The sequence below is a fragment of the Rattus norvegicus genome, chromosome 2 (genome assembly GCF_036323735.1).
Source record: "Rattus norvegicus strain BN/NHsdMcwi chromosome 2, GRCr8, whole genome shotgun sequence".
NCBI lineage: Eukaryota > Metazoa > Chordata > Mammalia > Rodentia > Muridae > Rattus > Rattus norvegicus.
Genome location: NC_086020.1, coordinates 25,384,991 through 25,403,373, shown reverse-complemented (window position 1 = coordinate 25,403,373; position 18,383 = coordinate 25,384,991). Strand labels below are relative to the sequence as shown.

The following is an 18,383-nucleotide window of genomic DNA, read 5'->3' as shown; positions in this document are numbered from 1 at the left end:
TGCAATGAGAAGCCTGGTGGAGCAGCTTTACAACTAGATTCTAACAACCTGAGTATCTAAAGTGTGCTTAGGGTTGCTAGAAGGTTGAAAATTCTGGCAATGGTCCATAAAGTTTTAATCATGTTAAATTGTGTTTTCATGTTGAGAAGACAACAAGTTACTCTTATCCTTTTGTTATTTAAAGTACATGTGTGGAACAATTTCCCTTGAAATTAGGTTGAAATATTATTAGTATATGAAGGAGAAATAAAACTTGGTCAAAATGATATTTTAAGTCTTTATTGATACCACCTTGATAACGAATTACTCTATTTACATATTCTTCTTCCAAACTGTTTCCTTACCATGTGAGGTCAAGTACTTTTTGTGATATTAAAACTTGCGAAAGGAATTCAGCTACTTATAAACATCAGTACAATTTTAATTTCTGAATAAAAAATATTTCTAATGTAATTAATATTCTCTTCAAAACATTAAATGGAAAAACCTGCAATTTAGTGTTTTTCTTTTAAATAAAAGCCACGAATAATTAAATAATTTCTATGTACATTTCAAAGTGCTTATATCAAATTACCAGGAAAGGCCTCATGCCACCCGCTGGGCAAAGAAATGAAAGTGCAGATGATGTTATTAGACTTACACCCTTGGTTCGCTAGCACTTTGGGTAGGCTTTGCTACAGGACTGCCGGAGTGAAGAATTCTTTGAACACTATACTTTGAAGTCATGTAGGTAATATTGTCATTTTTTAAATATCTTATAGTAATGTGTATTTTGTTAAAAGTTACTCATAGACCCTAAAATACTAGATGTTCCAGATGTCACACCAAGGACGTTATCTTTATATGACTGTCTAATAACTACATATCAGAAATAAAGATACTGCTTAGTAGTGACCCTGTAATAACCTTATGATTAAGTTTCTACTTGGCTTTTGTAATTTTTGCTAAACTAAACTACTCTATTAATCGGTGTTTCTTTTTTTTTTTTTTTTTTTTTAAGATGAAGCAAGCATTTACTTCTCACCTGTGTGCAATCCCAAACTTCTTGTTCCCCCTGTTCTGTTTTGGCGTTTCTTTTGGGAAGACAAGAATAATGTATGTCAGGGTGAATCCTTTTTAATTTTTATATTATCTTGATATTGGAAACCTATGGGTAAAATACTCAAAAATAACAGGAGAAATAATTCCACAGGATAACGTGATTGGTAAGTTTGTTTGAAAGCAATGCACGGTGCAAAAAAATAGGATGTGGTTTGCTGCCTTGCCCTGACAGTTTGGAGGATGGGGAGTCGGCCTGTCAGAGGACAGTCTTTGGTACCAGTCATCCTGGTTCCCTTGTTTGAGCCAGGGTTACTTTTCTTCAGTGTAGACAGACTATCTGAACCCTGTGTTTCCGGGGATTCTTCTGGCTCCGCCCATCTCCCCCGCAGGGAATGCTGGGATTACAGATACTTGCTCTACTCTGTCTAGGTGTCACAAGCTTTCTGGGAATCCAAACTCAGGCCATCAGGCTTGCGGGGCCAAAGAGCCATCTCCTCTGCCCCCACACCTGCCATTCTGATGCAGAATTAGCAGCCCCTGAGAACCTCACTTGCTCTGTCTATCTAGTTTTCATGCTTTAAAAGGTTTTAATTAGACTTTTACCTGCCTGAGTCAACATTTTTAAAGGAGCCATTTATTCTTCCTTTGTAGTTTAGCTTTACTGATGTCAGTGTTTTCTTTGATGATTTTGACAACATGAAAAGCTACAACTTGGTTAGCATAAAGTGACCACAAAATTACTGACTTGAGAGCATTGTTTCATAAAAGAACATGAAGCCAATCTGAAATGTTAAAAAATTGTTTCTAACGTAGGCAATTTTCTTTCTTAGTGGTGTTTTGTTTAGATGAACAATGTGGACCGCATTTAAGTTGATAAATATTGGACATTTTGAGTAAAACAGCTTTCGTTTTGCTAGAATTCCCTCAGAAACTATATATTAAGGTGTGCTCACAGTACCTAATACAAAATACACTATATTTTGATTTGCCTAGCTGCGATGCACTGGCTAAAACTTAAAAGGATATAGTTAAAATTTCTTCTCTAAGTCTATGTTTTTCTGATACAGACATTTGAACATAGTGTGTCTCCTAATGGTCTCTTAAAAATTTACTAATTGCTTAATTTGTTCTGTCTGCAGGGACTGCCTCCGTAACAGCATCTTTTTGGTTTTAAATTCTTTTGGGAAAATAGGGGCTGTCGGCATAAGCACTTTTTGGCCACAAGAAAGCAGGCCGCAGATCTTGTTGTTGACGCCAATGTCTGTAATGGGAGGGTGAGGATTCACATTCAAGGGTGGCAGAAACCCAGGTCTGCTCTGCGCCAGACTGTGATCTATGGGGAAAGCCCCGGAGCCCCGCCTTTCCAAAACCGCGTGATTCCTCCTGCTCAGGGGCCCAGGAGGGGCAGTCTCCACTAATTCTTTGGACCCTGATAGCAAGGAAGGAGATGGCGCGAAGATCTTTTTCTTTGAAGCTTTGCCATCTTCTGAGGTTGGAGGAGTGATACCCTCAGCGAGTTGCGAATCCGAGCTGTAGTGATTGGCCCCCGAGTTTCGCTTTTGAACTATATTCTTTAGAGTGGAGGCAAAAATCTGACTAGAGTCTGGGTCCTGGTCAGTGGGAGTTTCCACGCATGACTGGTTCCCTTCTGGAAACAAAGAATGGTAATTTATTTCATCATAGGACATTTTCCTTGAGTTGACCTGGTCAAAGGCCCTGAGCAAGTGCACAGTGTCTTTTACATCGATGCTCTGGTGCCTGGTGATGAAACGCTTAGAAAGCGCCAGCGCGTTGGTTTTGTAGGCTACTTCTTCCTCTGGACTGATGTCTTGGAGCTCCTCTTGCAAGGAGGCTACTCTGGCCTGGTGCTTTAATGATGGGGTACTCTTGATCCAGGCTGGAGCCTGGGATAACTTGGGCCCATTGGTGGCCATCCCAGGCCTCCTCCGAGGAGAGTCTGGGTCCCAGGTATTATCACTGCTCCCAGACAACTCCCTATCCTTGAAGCCAAAAAGCGTCAGGTCCGTCTCAGAAGAATACGAAAGTGGCAATGAGGCTGTTTTGATGTCAATTTCCGATGGCGTGGCCGGCGGGTGGCTCCCATCCATGTCTGCAGGAGGCATGTTTAGGTACTGCTGGGTGGTGTGTCTCCCTGAGGGCGACTTCGCTGTGGTTATGATGATGACCTCTTTCCCCTTTGCCTGGCAAGCACTAAGGAGGACTTTCAGGGTGTCTCTGTCTTCCGCATTTATAGCATAAACCAGAGCTGAGTAACCAGAATGGTCCTGCAAGCTGAGATCCGCCCCACTCTTGAGGAGCAAGGAGACCACCTCCGGGCCGGCGCGTTCCAAGCACGCGTGCATCAGGGCGCTTTTCCCGGATTTGTCCTGGATGTTGGGGTCGGCGCTGTTCTCGAGAAGGTATTTAACCATCTTGGCTCTACCTACGCTCTGCTGGTCCACATGTTTGGTCTTACAAGCAATCATTAAAGGGGTTTCCCCACGATCGTTGCTCTCATTGATGTAGGCGCCCCCTTCCAGCAAAAGTCTAGTGAGGCGAAGTCGGCTCTGGTGCACTGCTTTGATCAAGGAATTTCCATCCGTTGAAACTTCCGAGCCTTCATCCATCTTCAAAAGTCAGAAATCAATACCTGGTTATGAAAAAAATTGACGATTAGTCAGACTCAATGTCCTACTTAAATTCATCTTGTCATTTTGTCTATTTCTGAAATATGGATGAACAGGACATAGATGGGCTTATGTTATTGATGGGTGCAGAGCAGAATCATGAATTGCAAAAATATAAGAATTTTCAGAGTAACAGTGACTTTATGGAATTGTAAGTTAAAACGTTTCTTTAAACTCTTCCTTGAAGCACCAACTCAGTATTTTCCTAAGTTTCACATTTAATGACAGGCTACTTATTTTCTGCTCTTGAAGAGAATATTTTAAACCTTCACATTAAGAAGAAAAGCTGGGCTGAAGAAATAGCCCAGCAGGTAAGAGATCTTGCTGTGCAAGCCTGGAGACTTGAGTTTAAACTCTTTAGCGCCCCAGTGAAAAGCCAGGTGAGGCCCATGGATTCCAGGATTCTGGGTGGATTCCAGGATCTCCCTGACCAACTGGTCCAGCTGCAAAAGTGACTTAGCTTTAATGAGAGACCCTGCGTAGGTTGATGTCAGGGAGATATATGATTGGACAGTAGAGAGTGGGGCGGAACAAAGTTTTTATAAGGCGGAAGAGAGGAGGAAGGAGCGAGATCAAGATGGAGTCTATGGGGGAGGGTGGTTCAGATTTAGGTAAAGTAGATAGTTTATATCTTGATCAATTAGCAGTGGATTTATTGTGTGGCTGAATTGTGGGTTGAGAATTTAACATGTAAATCTAATGGCTAAATTACGAGTTTCTGGAACTCTGATTTTACCAGGCTAAAGAGGACAGTGTCTGATTCTGTTGCCAGCGAGGAGTAAGAATGTGTAGGGCCAGCAGAATGAGGTGTGTGTGTGTGTGTGTGTGTGTGTGTGTGTGTGTGTGTGTGTGTGTGTGCACGCGCGCGCGCGCCAGGCATGATAACTACTGCCTAGGGGACCGTGCTAAGAGGGTGGCTACAAGGGAGACAGCCAAGAGATGGTGGCTTGTGGACTGTGTGGCAGAGAAGCAGCCGGAGTGAGTGGATCTGGCTGGCAGAAACTGATAGAAAACATTCTTTTTTAATTTTTACTGCAACAATCCTGTCTGAAGGATATAAGACAGAAAGCAGTACTAGGGCCCTCCTCTAGTCTCCTCTGGGAATTGTACTAGCGTAAGCATATGGGTCTGTGTATTCAGTCCTCCAACCCAATGCATAGACCGCACACACATGTGCACATGCATGCACACACACCTACATAAACATAAATCTTAAGAAAATTGTTATTATTATTTTAAGAAACTGGAGCGATGGCTCAGTCATTAAGAGTATGGCTGCTCTTTCAGAGGGCTCAGATTCAATTCCCAGCGTCCTCATTTTGCTCTAAACTGTGATACCAGTTCCAGAGACGCTGGTGCCTCCTTGTGTTCTCCTCAGGCAGTAGGTATGCAGGTAGTGCTCAGACATACAGGCAGGCAAGACACTCATATGCATATACACATAAAATAAAATGTAAACAAAATGTAAAAGGAGAAATGCGGGATTTGTAATCACTTAATCTTTACCATTGACTCTAAAAATACACGCTTAATTTATTTAAATATCTCTGATTCAGACTCTCTCAACAGATAATTACATGATGGGGGTAATAATTGTCATTTTATACTGCGCTAAGAGAAAAACCTTTCAGTTGTGCTTACGGTAGGAGACAAAGATCAGATAAGTTTTATAAATGTGATATGTATAGCATGTAGGTATAATCAGAATAATTTTTAGAAATTTGTTGTTTCTTCTAGTCTCTGGATCTTTTCATTGTTTAGAGCATATTTTATTATTTGTTGTAGCCAAGCCCTCATAAGACTCTCCCTAGATCATACAATGCACTGGCATTGTACAAATGAAAACTAGGAACATTTCTAGACCAACATGGCTGTTCATTTCTATACAATGCCAACACAGCACAGTAAATTGGCTAATCACTTTTTTTTTTAATTTAAAATTATGACCCCCCCCACCTCTTCCTCCCCGCCTCCCCATGACCTGGAAGTTGTACGGCCATGTGACCTTATCCCACAATCCCTCACACTCTTCCTTCCCAACTTGGGCCAGGCAGAATTTCTCCTGCAAAGAAGGGGAAGGGTGGTGAGAATGACCTTTCTGTCATCCATGAGGTGGTGACCCGAGAATACACCATCAACACACACAAGCACATCTATGGAGTGGGCTTCAAGAAGCGTGCTCCTTGGGCACTCAGGGAAATCGGAAATTTGCCATGAAGGAAATGGGGATTCCAGATGTGTGCATTGACACCAGGCTCAGTAAAGCCGTCTGGGAATAAGGATTGCCCCGTCCGTATCACATCAAGCACGTTTGTCCAGAAAATATAATAAGGATGAGGATTCACCAAACAAGCTCTACACATTGGTAACTTACGTGCCTGTTACCACCTTCAAAAAAATCTACAGACGGTCAATGTGAATGAGAACTAACCTGCTCAATGTCAAATAAAGTTGCAAAACCTCCCCACCCCCCAAGATATGACTCTTAGCTGGTGGGTCACTCTCGTAATCCTGGCATTTGAGATGTGTAGGCAGGAGGATGACCAAGAGTTTGAGATCAGTCTGGTCTACCTAATATGTTTAAAGCCAATGTGGGAGCTGCGGAGTGGGACCCTGTCTCAAAATAAAATAAAATAAAATAAAATAAAATAAAATAAAATAAAAATAAAAAGGACTAGGATTTCGGGACAGGAATTTTCTGTTTGAAAATATGAGGGGTGATTAATAGATTAGTCTCTTACTAGAGAGAAAGAGTACATGAAGAGATCAGAAGTCCAATAGGGGAAAGACAGCGTGGGCATGCCCAGAAATGAATTCACCGTTGGCATCTGTAAGTCCCTGACAGGTGCTGGGCAGAGCTGCAAAGATACCAGCCTGTGCTGAGGAGCTCACAGAGGCTTCGGAAGGTGCTGTACGGAGCTGGTTATAGCAGGATTCATGAGATTTAAACAGCTTTAGTCATTTGGGAACAAATGAGGTTTTTCAGAAGTCAGACACTGGAGCTTCTTTTTGAAGACTAAGAATTTAGTAGGTAGCTAAGCATGTAATTCAGTGGTAGAGCATTTGCCTAACACATGAAAGGCCCCCAGTTCTGTCCCCAGCACCAATTACAAACAAACAAGCAAACATAAAATTAAGGAGCCAATAAAAAGGCTTAGTGAGTAAGGTGCTCACTGTGCAAGCCTGATGACCCAGGTTCAAGCCCCAGAAAGAGGCGGAAAGAGGGAACCAACTCCACGTTGTCCTCTGACCTCCACGTGCACCATGGCATGTCTCGACTCACACCTCCCTCTCTCTCTCTCTCTCTCTACACACACACACACACACACACACACACACACACACACACACACACACATGCTAATAATAAGTATTTTAAAATTAACATAAAAAAGGCCTTTTCAGGCAGACCAAAGAAGAAGGGAGATGGTGAGGCCTAATCTGCAATTATCTACAATGACAGGCAGAACCAAACTTGGGAAATCTGGCTGCAGGTGGCTAGGCTTGGGGCTTATACAGCAAAATGCACACATCTCATTTTGCTCCCTCCCAAAACAAAAGTTTTTTTTTTTTTTTTTTAAAGACATACACTCACAAAGCCAGAGAGAAAACAGGGAAGACAACAGCAACCTGGAAGCCCTAAAGCTTCCAGGGGAGCCAGCCAGAGAAAGCCAAGAGCTAACCTCCCATGCACAACACAGAAGCTTTAGGAAGGGGCAAGCCGAAAGACGCTAGGGAGTGAGTGGCAAAGCCTGCGCTACTCTGGTGCACACCAGGCGTCCGAGACTCCATCCCCAGCCAGTACACCAATTCCACGTTCACTCAGGTCCCTGAGCCATGCTGGCATGGGGAAACTTGGACAGTGTGGACAATGGGCTCTAACTCCCGCCCACCAGTGATAGACAGTGCCCTGCTTCCACCCTGGGGCCACCTGGGGGCCTGTTCTCTGAAAATGGTAAAACACAGGGTCTTTGGACTGAAGACGCAGGATGGTTTGAAAAGAGCTGAAGCCAGTCCCACCCCCCACACCAGCTTCAGAAGACAACTGGACCCCGGGGGCAAAAGCTGCTCAGGTCTATGTTCAACGGCCCTGCCTGCCTTAGAGAACAGCACAGGGTTTCACAGGCCGCCAGTGTGGTCCACAATGAGACTCACAGGTGACAAGCATCACCTGTGTGCTCAGCCATCTCACCGGCCTCTTCATCCGGTTCTTTAGTCATGAGCCAATAGTCGGGAAGATAAAAACTCAGTATCATCCAGGGAGGATGTGTGGCAGCAAGAGTGTGTGAAGAGTAGTCAGAGACCACAAAATCTCAAAAGAACATGAAGGAGGCCCAAGGCCCTCAAAGCTCAGGAGCAAATGGGGGTGACAGTGGTGCCGAGACTCGTAAACACAGTGAAGAAAAAAAGAAGGAAAGAGCCGGGCGTCATGGCACCTGCCTGTGATCCCAGCACTCAGGAAGGAGAAGCAGGAGGACCAGAAGTTCAAAATCAGTCCCCACAGAGAGACTCTGTCTCACAAAGCAAAAATAACTCACAACAGGGGAAAACAAAAACCAAAAACCAAAAACCAGACAACCAGAAATCCAGTCTGGGAATTCCAGCACCCAAACAATATTTCTAGCAAGAAAAAGAGGCAGACTGGTATCCAAGTTAACATCAACTGTCAACTCCACAGCCTAGAGTGACGTGAGAAGAAGGACTTGATTTAGGAACTGCCTAGATCAATCTGGCCTGTGGGTAAATGTCTTGCTTAGTGACTGATGCAAAAGCACCTAGCCCACCAAGGACCACACCATTGCTAAGCAGGTAATCCTGAGATGTATAAGAAAGCTAGCCTTCGTGAACCAGGACCATGAGGGCGTCCTGCCCTGACTCCCCTCAGTGGTTATGAACTGGAAGTGTAAGCCAAATAAAGCCTCTCTTCTCCAAGCTGCTCTTGGTCAGAATATTTTATTATGGCATCGGCAAGGCAACTAAATCAAAGGGGGAGCAAGAGAAGCAGTCCTCAACCAAAGTCGGAGCAAGTCCAGGCCAGGGGGATAAAGAGTTATCCAATCGGAATGCAGGAGAGAGCACTGCACTGAGTGAAACAGTGCATGCCCATAACACTGGGCACTTCCCACAACACCTGCCTGTGAGCTTCCAGGGCACAGACCTAAAAATTCCACAGTCCTGATGGCAGGGCCCTTGGGTTTCAGGATAAGTCACATACCAAGGCATCAGAAATGAGTACAGATCCAGGTCCATCAATGATAGCAATGAGACACAATGCAGAAGTGTCTGTACATATCTGAAGGAGAAATGACCTTCTGCTTAAAGCTCTGTGTTCAGCCAAACCTTCCTTCAGGTGAGAATTGGAACACAGTCTCAAGAATTAACTAAGATCAAACGGTAAACAAGAAAAACAGAGCAATAGGATATGGAAGTTGAAGATCATGGAAGAGAGACACCTCCAGTCCCCAGAAAATGCTGGAGGGATCTGTCATGCTGATGGATGTGTAGACATGTTCAGTGCAGTCACCCACCATGGTCCATCTGTCAACTAAGGACCAGAGCACACAGCAGCCTGGCTTCAGTTCTTGTCTTTACTTGCCATGACCGAACTTGTCTCTGCGTACCCCCTGCCCTGTCCTCAAGTGGTGCTCATTTTAGCTCTGTCCACTCAGCTCTGACATCCTGGGGCGAGTCCTGGTGGGCTTGGGGGGAAAGTGTTAAACAAATAGTCCCACTCCCTTTGGGTACTCAGTCACTGCTCTGCACCATGTCCAGGCAGAGGCCATATTAGGTAAGATGAGCCCTATGAATCCTGGGACTCCTTCCTGACCTTGCCTAGAGGGTCTCCTATAAGTGCCCACGAATCCTGGGCCAGCTCACCGTCACCACATACAGTTAGTATCAGTCTTCCTTCATCATCTTGCTTTGTGCTTGCTATCTCGTTAAAGTTAGCTTTGTTAGGAGTTCGTTAGAAATGGAGGACAATGACAAAAGCAAAGAGAACAGCTATGACAAGCATCCAAAGGGACCGTGGCTGTTGGTGGAGGAGAGAAAATGGTGTGATCTGGAAGGGTTACCAGAGGCCTCCCAAGTCCCAATGATGCTCCATTTCTCAACAGGGAGTTGTAGATGGAGGCATTGGTCTTTAAAAGTATATTTTCACACACTATCCCTTCAGCACCGCTCTCAGTATCATAGGAGCCTGCATACAGAGAAGGTCATAGGCAAAGGTAGGTCATGTGAGGCCTTCCTTTCACAACACAGTTCAGTTCTCATGGTATCTTTAAGAGTGTTTCTTGTCAAATGAATAAGTTCATAAAAGGCGGAATCCAAATTGACCTGTTTCCATTTTGATATCATTCATATTGACCGATCTCCATTTTGATATCATTCACGATGGCAAAGCACTCAGGGAACAGATGCTTAGCCCGAAGGAAAGCAAATGCTTTGCTTTTCTCTCCTCACAGTCTAGAAAAGCTCTTCTACCATCAAAACGTACCTGAGATGTGGGGTGCAGGAATTACAATGGCAGTGTGGGTCCCAACTCGAAGGTCTACTCTGGAAGGAAAGCATTTGAAAGTTCATATAAGAACACCAAAGAAACCACTTCTTTCCAGTTTTCAAATACAAATGGGTTTAATATGCAAAGACATTAGGAGGCATTGGAACATAATATCAAGTACAGAAACTACTTCGTATCCAAGCCAAGAAAGTATACAGTAGCAATCACAAAAAAAAAAAAAAAAAAAAAACAAGTTAAAAAAAAATCCTTAGGCCAAAGTCATGCTTGAGAAATAGGCACTTTAATAAGAACACATTACCATGTTCTGACTTTTTGTTTGTTTGTTCTTTTGTTTGAGATGAAGTCTCACTATGTTGCCCTGGTTGTCCTAGAATTCATGACGTAGTTCAAGCTGGGTCTTGAACTCATAGAGATCTGACTGCCTCTGCCCCCAAGGCCTATGCCATCATGCTGTGCTCTGACTTTAATATTACACTAAGACTCTTATTTGGCTGTTCTTGTTCTTAAGTCTAAGAATCTTTAAATGTATGGAAAGATGGTTACAAACACGCGTGCGAACACACACACACACACACACACACACACACACACACGCACACACAACCCTTTTCTACAACACTAACCCTGAACACTTATGCTCACAACTTTTCTCTCACCAAGGCTGGAGTCAGGAGGCTCTAAGATGCGGAACTGCCAACGAACTGGGAAACTGGGATACCTGAGAGGGCAGTGGTCTCTTTTCATCCTTTAGATACGGACTGCAGGGTCTCAGGGAGGTTGGGTTGAGTACCAGCTCGCTGCCTCCCCTATTTTCACTGAAATAAATTCTGTTTGTAAATCACTTTTGTGTGTGGATGTAGGTGCATGTCCACTGGTGGGGGGGTGTGCCTGTGTGTAGCCAGAGGTCAATCTCCAGTGTCCTTCTGGAGTTACCCACCTCGTTATTTAAGATAAGGACCCAGGGCTACCTGATAAGGCTAAGTTTAGCTGGTCAAAGAGCCCATGGATCTAGTTGTTCTTGCCTTTCCAGTGCTAAGATTACAAGTGTGTACCTTTTATGTGGTGCTGGAGACCAACACACACACACACACACACACACACACACACACACACACACACACACACACACCACTCGGTTCCTCAAATTTGCATGATAGTTACTTAACCAAGTAAGCTAGCTCCCCAGCCCTTGAAATTATGTTCATTGCTCAGACAGGCCTGAATTCCTGGGCTCCAGCAATCCTCTTGCCTCAGTCTCCAGAGTATCTACAACCGTAGGCATGTGCTTCTACACTGAGCTATAACGGCTTCTTAGTCCACTTGAATTTTAATATTTCATAGGGCCATCTGTTACTGTTGAAACTTCACTGTTTTCAGAAGAGGACTGTCAGATACGTCACTCCCCAGAGGTTATAGTCAGGCTCCTGAGACATCATTGTGCAGTCCCCGCCCTACTAGAACATCCCTGTCTGTAGGCCTTCACCCTCTCTGGGGAGTTCTTTAATCTTCACAGATCAAACTGCAAACCACAAAACCTGACATTTGACTGTGATTTGTTCTTTATAGGATGTTTGATGAAGACCCACTTCTCTTGCCTGGAATGGTCTTTCCTCCTGTGGGAAGCACCCTGAGAACCCATGGCTGAGACCATGTGGACATGCAGTCAGTCTGCTTACCATTCTACTTTACTGACACTTTCTCAGTGTCACTGTGCCCTCCACACAGGTCACAGATCACCTAGAACAGGTTCAGAGTCAGACAGACCCAGAACTCCATCCTAATTTTTGTATATGTTAGCTGTACGTCCTAGTCAAGCCTTGATCTCCTGGGCTGTTAGCTTCATCATCTGTGGAGTGACAATCTTATAATATTTATGCTGTGTGCCCATAGAAATGAACTTGACAGCACTGGAAGGAAGGTTTCCTCTTGTGTCTCCTGCTTGATTCATTTCTCTTTTCAAGAATTTTATCTCAGGATTTAACTTTCTCTTTTTATTGCATCCCAGTCCAAAGCCTTTTAAAATAACAGAGCTGGGAAGAGGGCTTGGTGGATAAAGCAATTACTTTGAGAGCCTGAGTTTGACCCCCAGAACTGATACTAGAAGAAATATGGGCATGGTGGTACACGCCTGTAACCCCAGCACTCAAGAAGCAGAAGCAGGTAGATCCCCAGGCCTCGCTGGGATGGATCATTAGCCCAGCCTACCTGATGAGTTCCCCATTAGTGAAAGACTTAAAACAAAATGGCAAAGGCTAGGGAGATATCCTAGTCTGTAAAGGACTTACCTTGGGAGTGGGAGGACCAGAATTCAGATCCTCAGCCTCCGCATCAGTGTAGGGTAGATATGATAGCCTGCCTCTAAATCTAGCACACGGAGAGTGAACACAGAACACACACACACGCGCGCGCACATACACACACACGCACACACTTACACACACACATACATGCATGCACATTTACACACACACACGCACATACACACACACACACTCTCTCTCACATGTACCTGTAAACTGACATGTACTCACAAATGAGCAGTGTGCACATATGTATGCACGCATACCATGCACACATACCATAAAACAGACAGTGCCTGAGAAATGAAACATAAGGTTGTCCTCTAGCCACCATATACATTAAAATATGGGTGTCTGCACCCACATGAAAACATACAAGGACACACAAACTAAGTAAATAACTTTGCATTTAAACAGGTTGAACTTTAAATTTAAACTATTGATCATCAGCTTGCATGGAATCTAGTAAGAATTTACTAGGTTTTCCTTATGGGTCCCTACATTATTAGAAGATCTGAATTACCAAATAGTTGCATAAACCCCTCTCTCTGTTTTACCTCTTTCTTATGTTTTATTTTATTTGTATGAACATTTGTCCGTATGTATGTCTGTGCGGTGCCCTTAGACGCCAGAGAAGGGCATCAGATCCCCGAGAGTTGTAGGTAGTTGCGAGAGGTCTTGTGGCTGCTGGGAATTGAACCTGGGTCCTCTGGAAGAGAAGCTGGGGCTCCTAAGAGTTGAGCCATTGCTCCAGCCTCACTCCTGGTTAAAAGTAGAAGTCTGTAACTTTAGCTAGGATGTATAACTGTGTACTTCATACATTCTTTGACCACCTCTGTAAGTGATGGTTAAGCTTCCACTCAAAATTTATTTGCCTGTTATAAGACGTCTTAAAGGTATATACTTCCAAGAACAAAGACAACCAGAGGAAAGGTGTTATCAAATGAGCAATTCCAAATAAGCTTTGGGAGCAGACGACAGCTGTCAGGGTGATCAATGCTGTCGTGAAGAACCACTGTCATACATGACCCTTGACCTGTAGGGCCCAGTAGTCCCAGATACCATGCAGAGTGGCAATGAGGCACAGGGCAAAAACCAGAGGTAGGTTGAAAAATCTGTGGACAGACTCTATCTGGACTTCCAGACTGTGTCTCCAGCCCAAGTAGCTGATGACCAGTTTCTTGGGCAAATCCACAAAGACTGGCCATATTGATCAGAAAGACCAGGGATAATAGAAGCAGCAGATGGTGTGCACAGAGGAGAGTTTGCACGCTGGAGCTGGGAGCCCCGGCTCTCTACTCTGCCACCAGGAAACTAGGAGACAGTGGCAGAGCATGGTGCCTTAGAATCAGGGGCCCCTGGGGGACAAATATCAGTTGGCGAATCAAGCAAATCTACACTCACCCTCCCAGACACCCACTCCGGATGGAAATAGAAAGTTACCTGAAAACATGATTCCCAACTTCATACTTGGTTTTTGTCTCTTCTCTCGCTGGGTGAGGTTTCTGTCAGCCAGCTGTCAGCTCCTACCAAAAGAAATCAGAGCTATTCAGAGGCGCATAAACACTGACGACGTGCTGCCTGCCTGTCCCCCATTTGGAGTGGAGTGTTTTAATTCCTTGTTTAGAAATCCCCACAGTGTTCGGTTTATCACATTTCACCGACTACGAGTTTGTAAATGAGTCTGGAATGGATCCCACGCACAGAAACCCAGCTCAAATCTGTTTGCAGGGGAGCCCACCCCTTGGTACTCATCTGGTTCAGTCCACGTTTTGTACACGGGAGTAGGAAAGGTGACTGGACTCTCCCAAGGTCATTCCTTTTATCTGCCTGCCCGGAGCACTATATCTCAGCATCTCCCTGCCTCTCAGATGACAGACTTCCCCACAGCAGGGCCCGGCGGGGGTACCTGATTAGTGTGGTACCCAACACGGCAGTGCTGTAAGACGGACATGCTTGGAAAGCCATCTTGGAACCAATTCTTCCTATGCCTTTGTCCTCCTGCTGTCCCCAGTTTTCTATTCATTAGGACAGGATAGTCATTCTCCTTTGTGTTCCCTCTTATAGAACAGTTGTCTGGCCATGGAGCTGTAAAGTGTGTATATAACTCTAAAGCTTAGGACAGTCCTTTCTCTTGTCCTAGTTCCTACCCTGATGTGGAAGAGGTGGCAGGTAACTGGGCTCTCTCAGAGTTACCAGGTTTCGGGGTATTGTTCCTAAGATGGGGGTTAGGGGAGCAATATCTACATTATAGTGGGTGATCGTGAGCACTCGTTCCAAATATGCAACACCCGATAAAGGTCCTACTTATGTGAGTTCCCTGAGCTGGTGGAACCTGGCAGGCCGATGCCAGGTTTCATGCACCAATGGCATCGCCATCTTTCCTTAGTCCCAGAGTCATGTAAGCCTTTAAAAAAGGGATTCCTCACTCCTGTTTGTTTCCTGGTTGCTTCCAAGCCCTGAGTCTGCTCGCACGGGGTGCCTCCACCATCATCCCCAAGTTGTTTGACAATCAATTTCCTTGCAGAAGTGCTGCCACGGCCCAGAGGAGGATTGGGGAGCCCACGGGTCCCACAGAAGACTACAACCCCGAGTTTGAGCCAACCAGGACCAGAGGTTTGCAGCCTTCCCTTCCCAGACAGCTCTTCAAAAATCAGTCCTGATGGGCAAGCAATCCAAGGCAGACAGAAATTGGAATGAGGCCAGACAGAGGTCATAAACAAAATGTGTCTCTTCCCAGCAAGGAGAGAGTCAGAGCCAAGCAAAAGATGCAGTGACTGGCCAGGAAAAGTCGGCTTCCTTGCACCTCCAGTCTTCCAAGAAATATTCAGGAACTGCCCACGGGAAGGAGTTAGTTATAAGGTTTGCTGGTTCCCTCACATAGCTACAAAGCTAGGATGTCTTTTAACAACCCATGAGCTCCTCCTTGGGCTCTGGGGCTAGGTTATGGGATGCCTAGATCCCAGCTTCTCCTCAGAAGATTCCCTCCCTCAGCAGAGACAGAGACGGGGGAGGGGATGAGGATGGGGGTAGAAATTGCAAACCTGCCCCTCCAAAGTGTCTGGGAAGCTGCGAGGTACCAAGGTGACTGGATTTCCAGGCTGTTGAGTATGCAGGCGGCGTGTCTCCAAGGTCCCTGTCCGGTTTCCTCAGATTTTCCCCAGTTCTGGAGAGAGCAAGTCCAAGGTGCTGTCGGAGAAGGGCAAAGGAAGGTGACTGGGGCGACAGCGCTGGGGCGCGGATGGGGGCGGGGTGCTCATTTCGTTGCCTCCACTCCAAGCCAGGGCAGGCAGCTGTCCACGAAAAAGGCTTGTGCCAGGAGGCCCTGGGCAGTGGTCCCCGCGCAGCCTAGCACGCGGCCCTCGCTGGGGAGATAGCGTGCCAGAGAGCGGGCAGCACTGGTCCTCCGCCCGGGCAGGCGCCGCTCTGCAGCCCGCTCTCCGCTGAGGGGGTCTGGATGCCCGGTGCCAAGGATGTGCGCACCCAGGAGCCGCAGAGACGGGACAGCCTATCCGGCGACCCGGGTTCTTGCAGCCCGAGGTTGCAATCAGCTCCGCGGCCCCAGCCCGCGCTCCGCACCTCCGCTGCCCAGCGGCCACGGGCACCTGCGGCCACGCGCTCCAGCCGGACCCCGCGACCCGCGCGCTCCACCGGCCGAGCGCGCGCCGCTCCCGCCGCGGGGCTCCCACCCCGCAGCCCAGGGCCCCGGGCCGCTCCTCCCGCGTCGCGAGGCCCGAAGGCGGCGGAATCCGCAGCCTCGCGGGGTCTGAGCGCGAGCCGCCAACGGGAGCTGGGGACCTGCAGGGACCCGGAGGCGCGCAGCGGGGCGCGGGCGAGTCGGAGTCTCTCGGGAGACCCCTGAAACCCGCCGGCCCTCGGTGGCCCACAGTGGTCCATGGTAGCGGGGTCTCGGTCCCCGCCCTGGCAGCTGCGGTGTCAAATGTGAGGCAGGTGCCTATTTGTGGGGTGCACGGAGGCCACAGGGCCTCGCGACCCTTGGTGCCTCAGTCTCGCGGCTGTCACCGCATCCCAAAGTTTCCCCAAGTGCAGCGGGCGGACTGACCTGGGACGCGCTGTCGGATCGGCAGTGGTCCTTCACCTTCCTGATCCGCTCCTGCTCGGACGCGCCGTCCGAGCTGCGTGACTGTCGACGATTCAGCGGTGACTTCGATCTCAGTCCCCTGTCCGTCCGTGCTGCCGGGCCCCCGCCCCTGCCCTGCAGACACAGGCGGGCCACGAAGCGCTGGAGCGGGAGCGGCGAGGCGCGCACCTCGCCAGACGCGGGGCTGGCGCTTCCGCTGGGAGTGACGCGCCCGCGCTCCGCCGCGCTGCAGGTGGGGGCGGCGGGCCAGTCCAGGCCCCGGGGCCAGAAGATGCTCTCCGAGGCTCCGCCTCCTCCTAAGCCCCGCCCCGTCTCCCCTCCAGGCCGCTGAGCTTTGACAGCTGTGACTTGTGGGAGAGCGAATGGGCAGCCCAGGGTGGACCAAGGAAGATGAACCCCCCGCGCCCCCCCTCCCCAGCGCCCCTGATCCGGGTCTGCGCCCGCGTTCTCTTGTATCCATCTGTTGGTCTGAGATTCAGCCTTCATGGGTTCCTTTCCCCACTGTTCCTTCCCACTACTCCAGGTAAAACCAGAGCCTCACTAAAGAACTGAACGTTTGTGGTAGCAACCGTTTTGTTTTTATTTTATGAATTTATAATTTTATTTTACTCTAATTAAGGCTTAATGGAACAGCTAACAAAATTTCTCAAAATAAATGTGAGATATTAAACTCCACGGAGACATCAAGAAAAAAAAAGGAAATTATATAAAAGCGATGGTTTCAGCTCCTCACATGTATTGAAGGAGGTGTGGGTTCAAGGTTGCCTAAGAACAAGCTAGTCTGTAGTTCTTCTATCCCCAAAGGGGAAGATCATATACCCTTAGGCAAACGTCCTTTACTTAAACAAAGTCCCTGTGAAATGGTCCCCTAAGTAAACGTTTGTCGCATATTCACAGGACATATAGGACCAGAGATGGACTCTAAAAAAGTGGGCTGCCTGGGGGTGGGTGGCCCTTTGTTTACACACATTTGGAGAATCCCAGAGAGAACCAACTTTTATGAAGGCATGGGTCTTATCCCCTTCATCTCTTTTTAATAGTTTTATTAATATATATTTTTTAAAAGGTGTGAACCACAAGTCCAATTTTGTACAAACTGAAACATCATACAGATCAGCAAACAGAACATATTACCAGCACTAAAGGTCACTTTATATCTGCACCTTGGGAGGACTGATGGCTTCTGCCAGCACAGAACTGTTTTGCTGCTTGTGTGTTTTCTAACATCACAAAGAATATGTCTTACTGGCTGCCCTGCCCCCCCCCCATTGCTACACTTCAGACAATGCACTGTGTGTCTCAGCTTGTTCTGCCTCTGGTAGACTTTTGGACTGTCCTCAGACTTGGGAAAGTCCACGGACGTTCTGAACTCAGCAGGTGACTTCTCCTGCCCACCTACCTATAGATCCATTTTTTTGGGGTATACCTGAGAGTGGAGCTATGATTCATGAAGTCAACGTGTGTTCAGCTTCTGTGGATGTTACCAAACTTCAATCTTTCACTCCTAGTTTACTAGTTCCTTACCGATTGCTATCACAAACAAACCACATTGGTAATCGATAATCACCACATTCAAAATAGTGAGAATTTATTTACTCCAATATGCTCATAGAGATCAGACATGCGGACAGCTTTAGCGTGCCAAAACTCAGCAGAGTTGTGGGGCTGTGTTGATTCTGGAGGGCTGTGAGGAGAACATCTGTTTCCCCTGTCATTCCTGGCTTTCAAGAGGT

The 18,383-nt window shown here is 46.7% G+C and overlaps 1 protein-coding gene across 1 annotated transcript; it reads right to left on the bottom strand.

Moving 5' to 3' along the window:
* Positions 1 to 997: 997 nt before the first annotated feature.
* Ankrd34b (ankyrin repeat domain 34B) lies at positions 998 to 16,922 on the bottom strand. Its single transcript, NM_001109174.1, is given in 5 exon segments — positions 998 to 3,691; positions 10,225 to 10,283; positions 13,992 to 14,074; positions 15,593 to 15,737; positions 16,612 to 16,922. A coding segment is annotated over 1 exon segment (1,527 nt). The 5' UTR covers positions 3,669 to 3,691; positions 10,225 to 10,283; positions 13,992 to 14,074; positions 15,593 to 15,737; positions 16,612 to 16,922; the 3' UTR covers positions 998 to 2,141.
* Between the last annotated feature and the right edge of the window lie 1,461 nt (positions 16,923 to 18,383).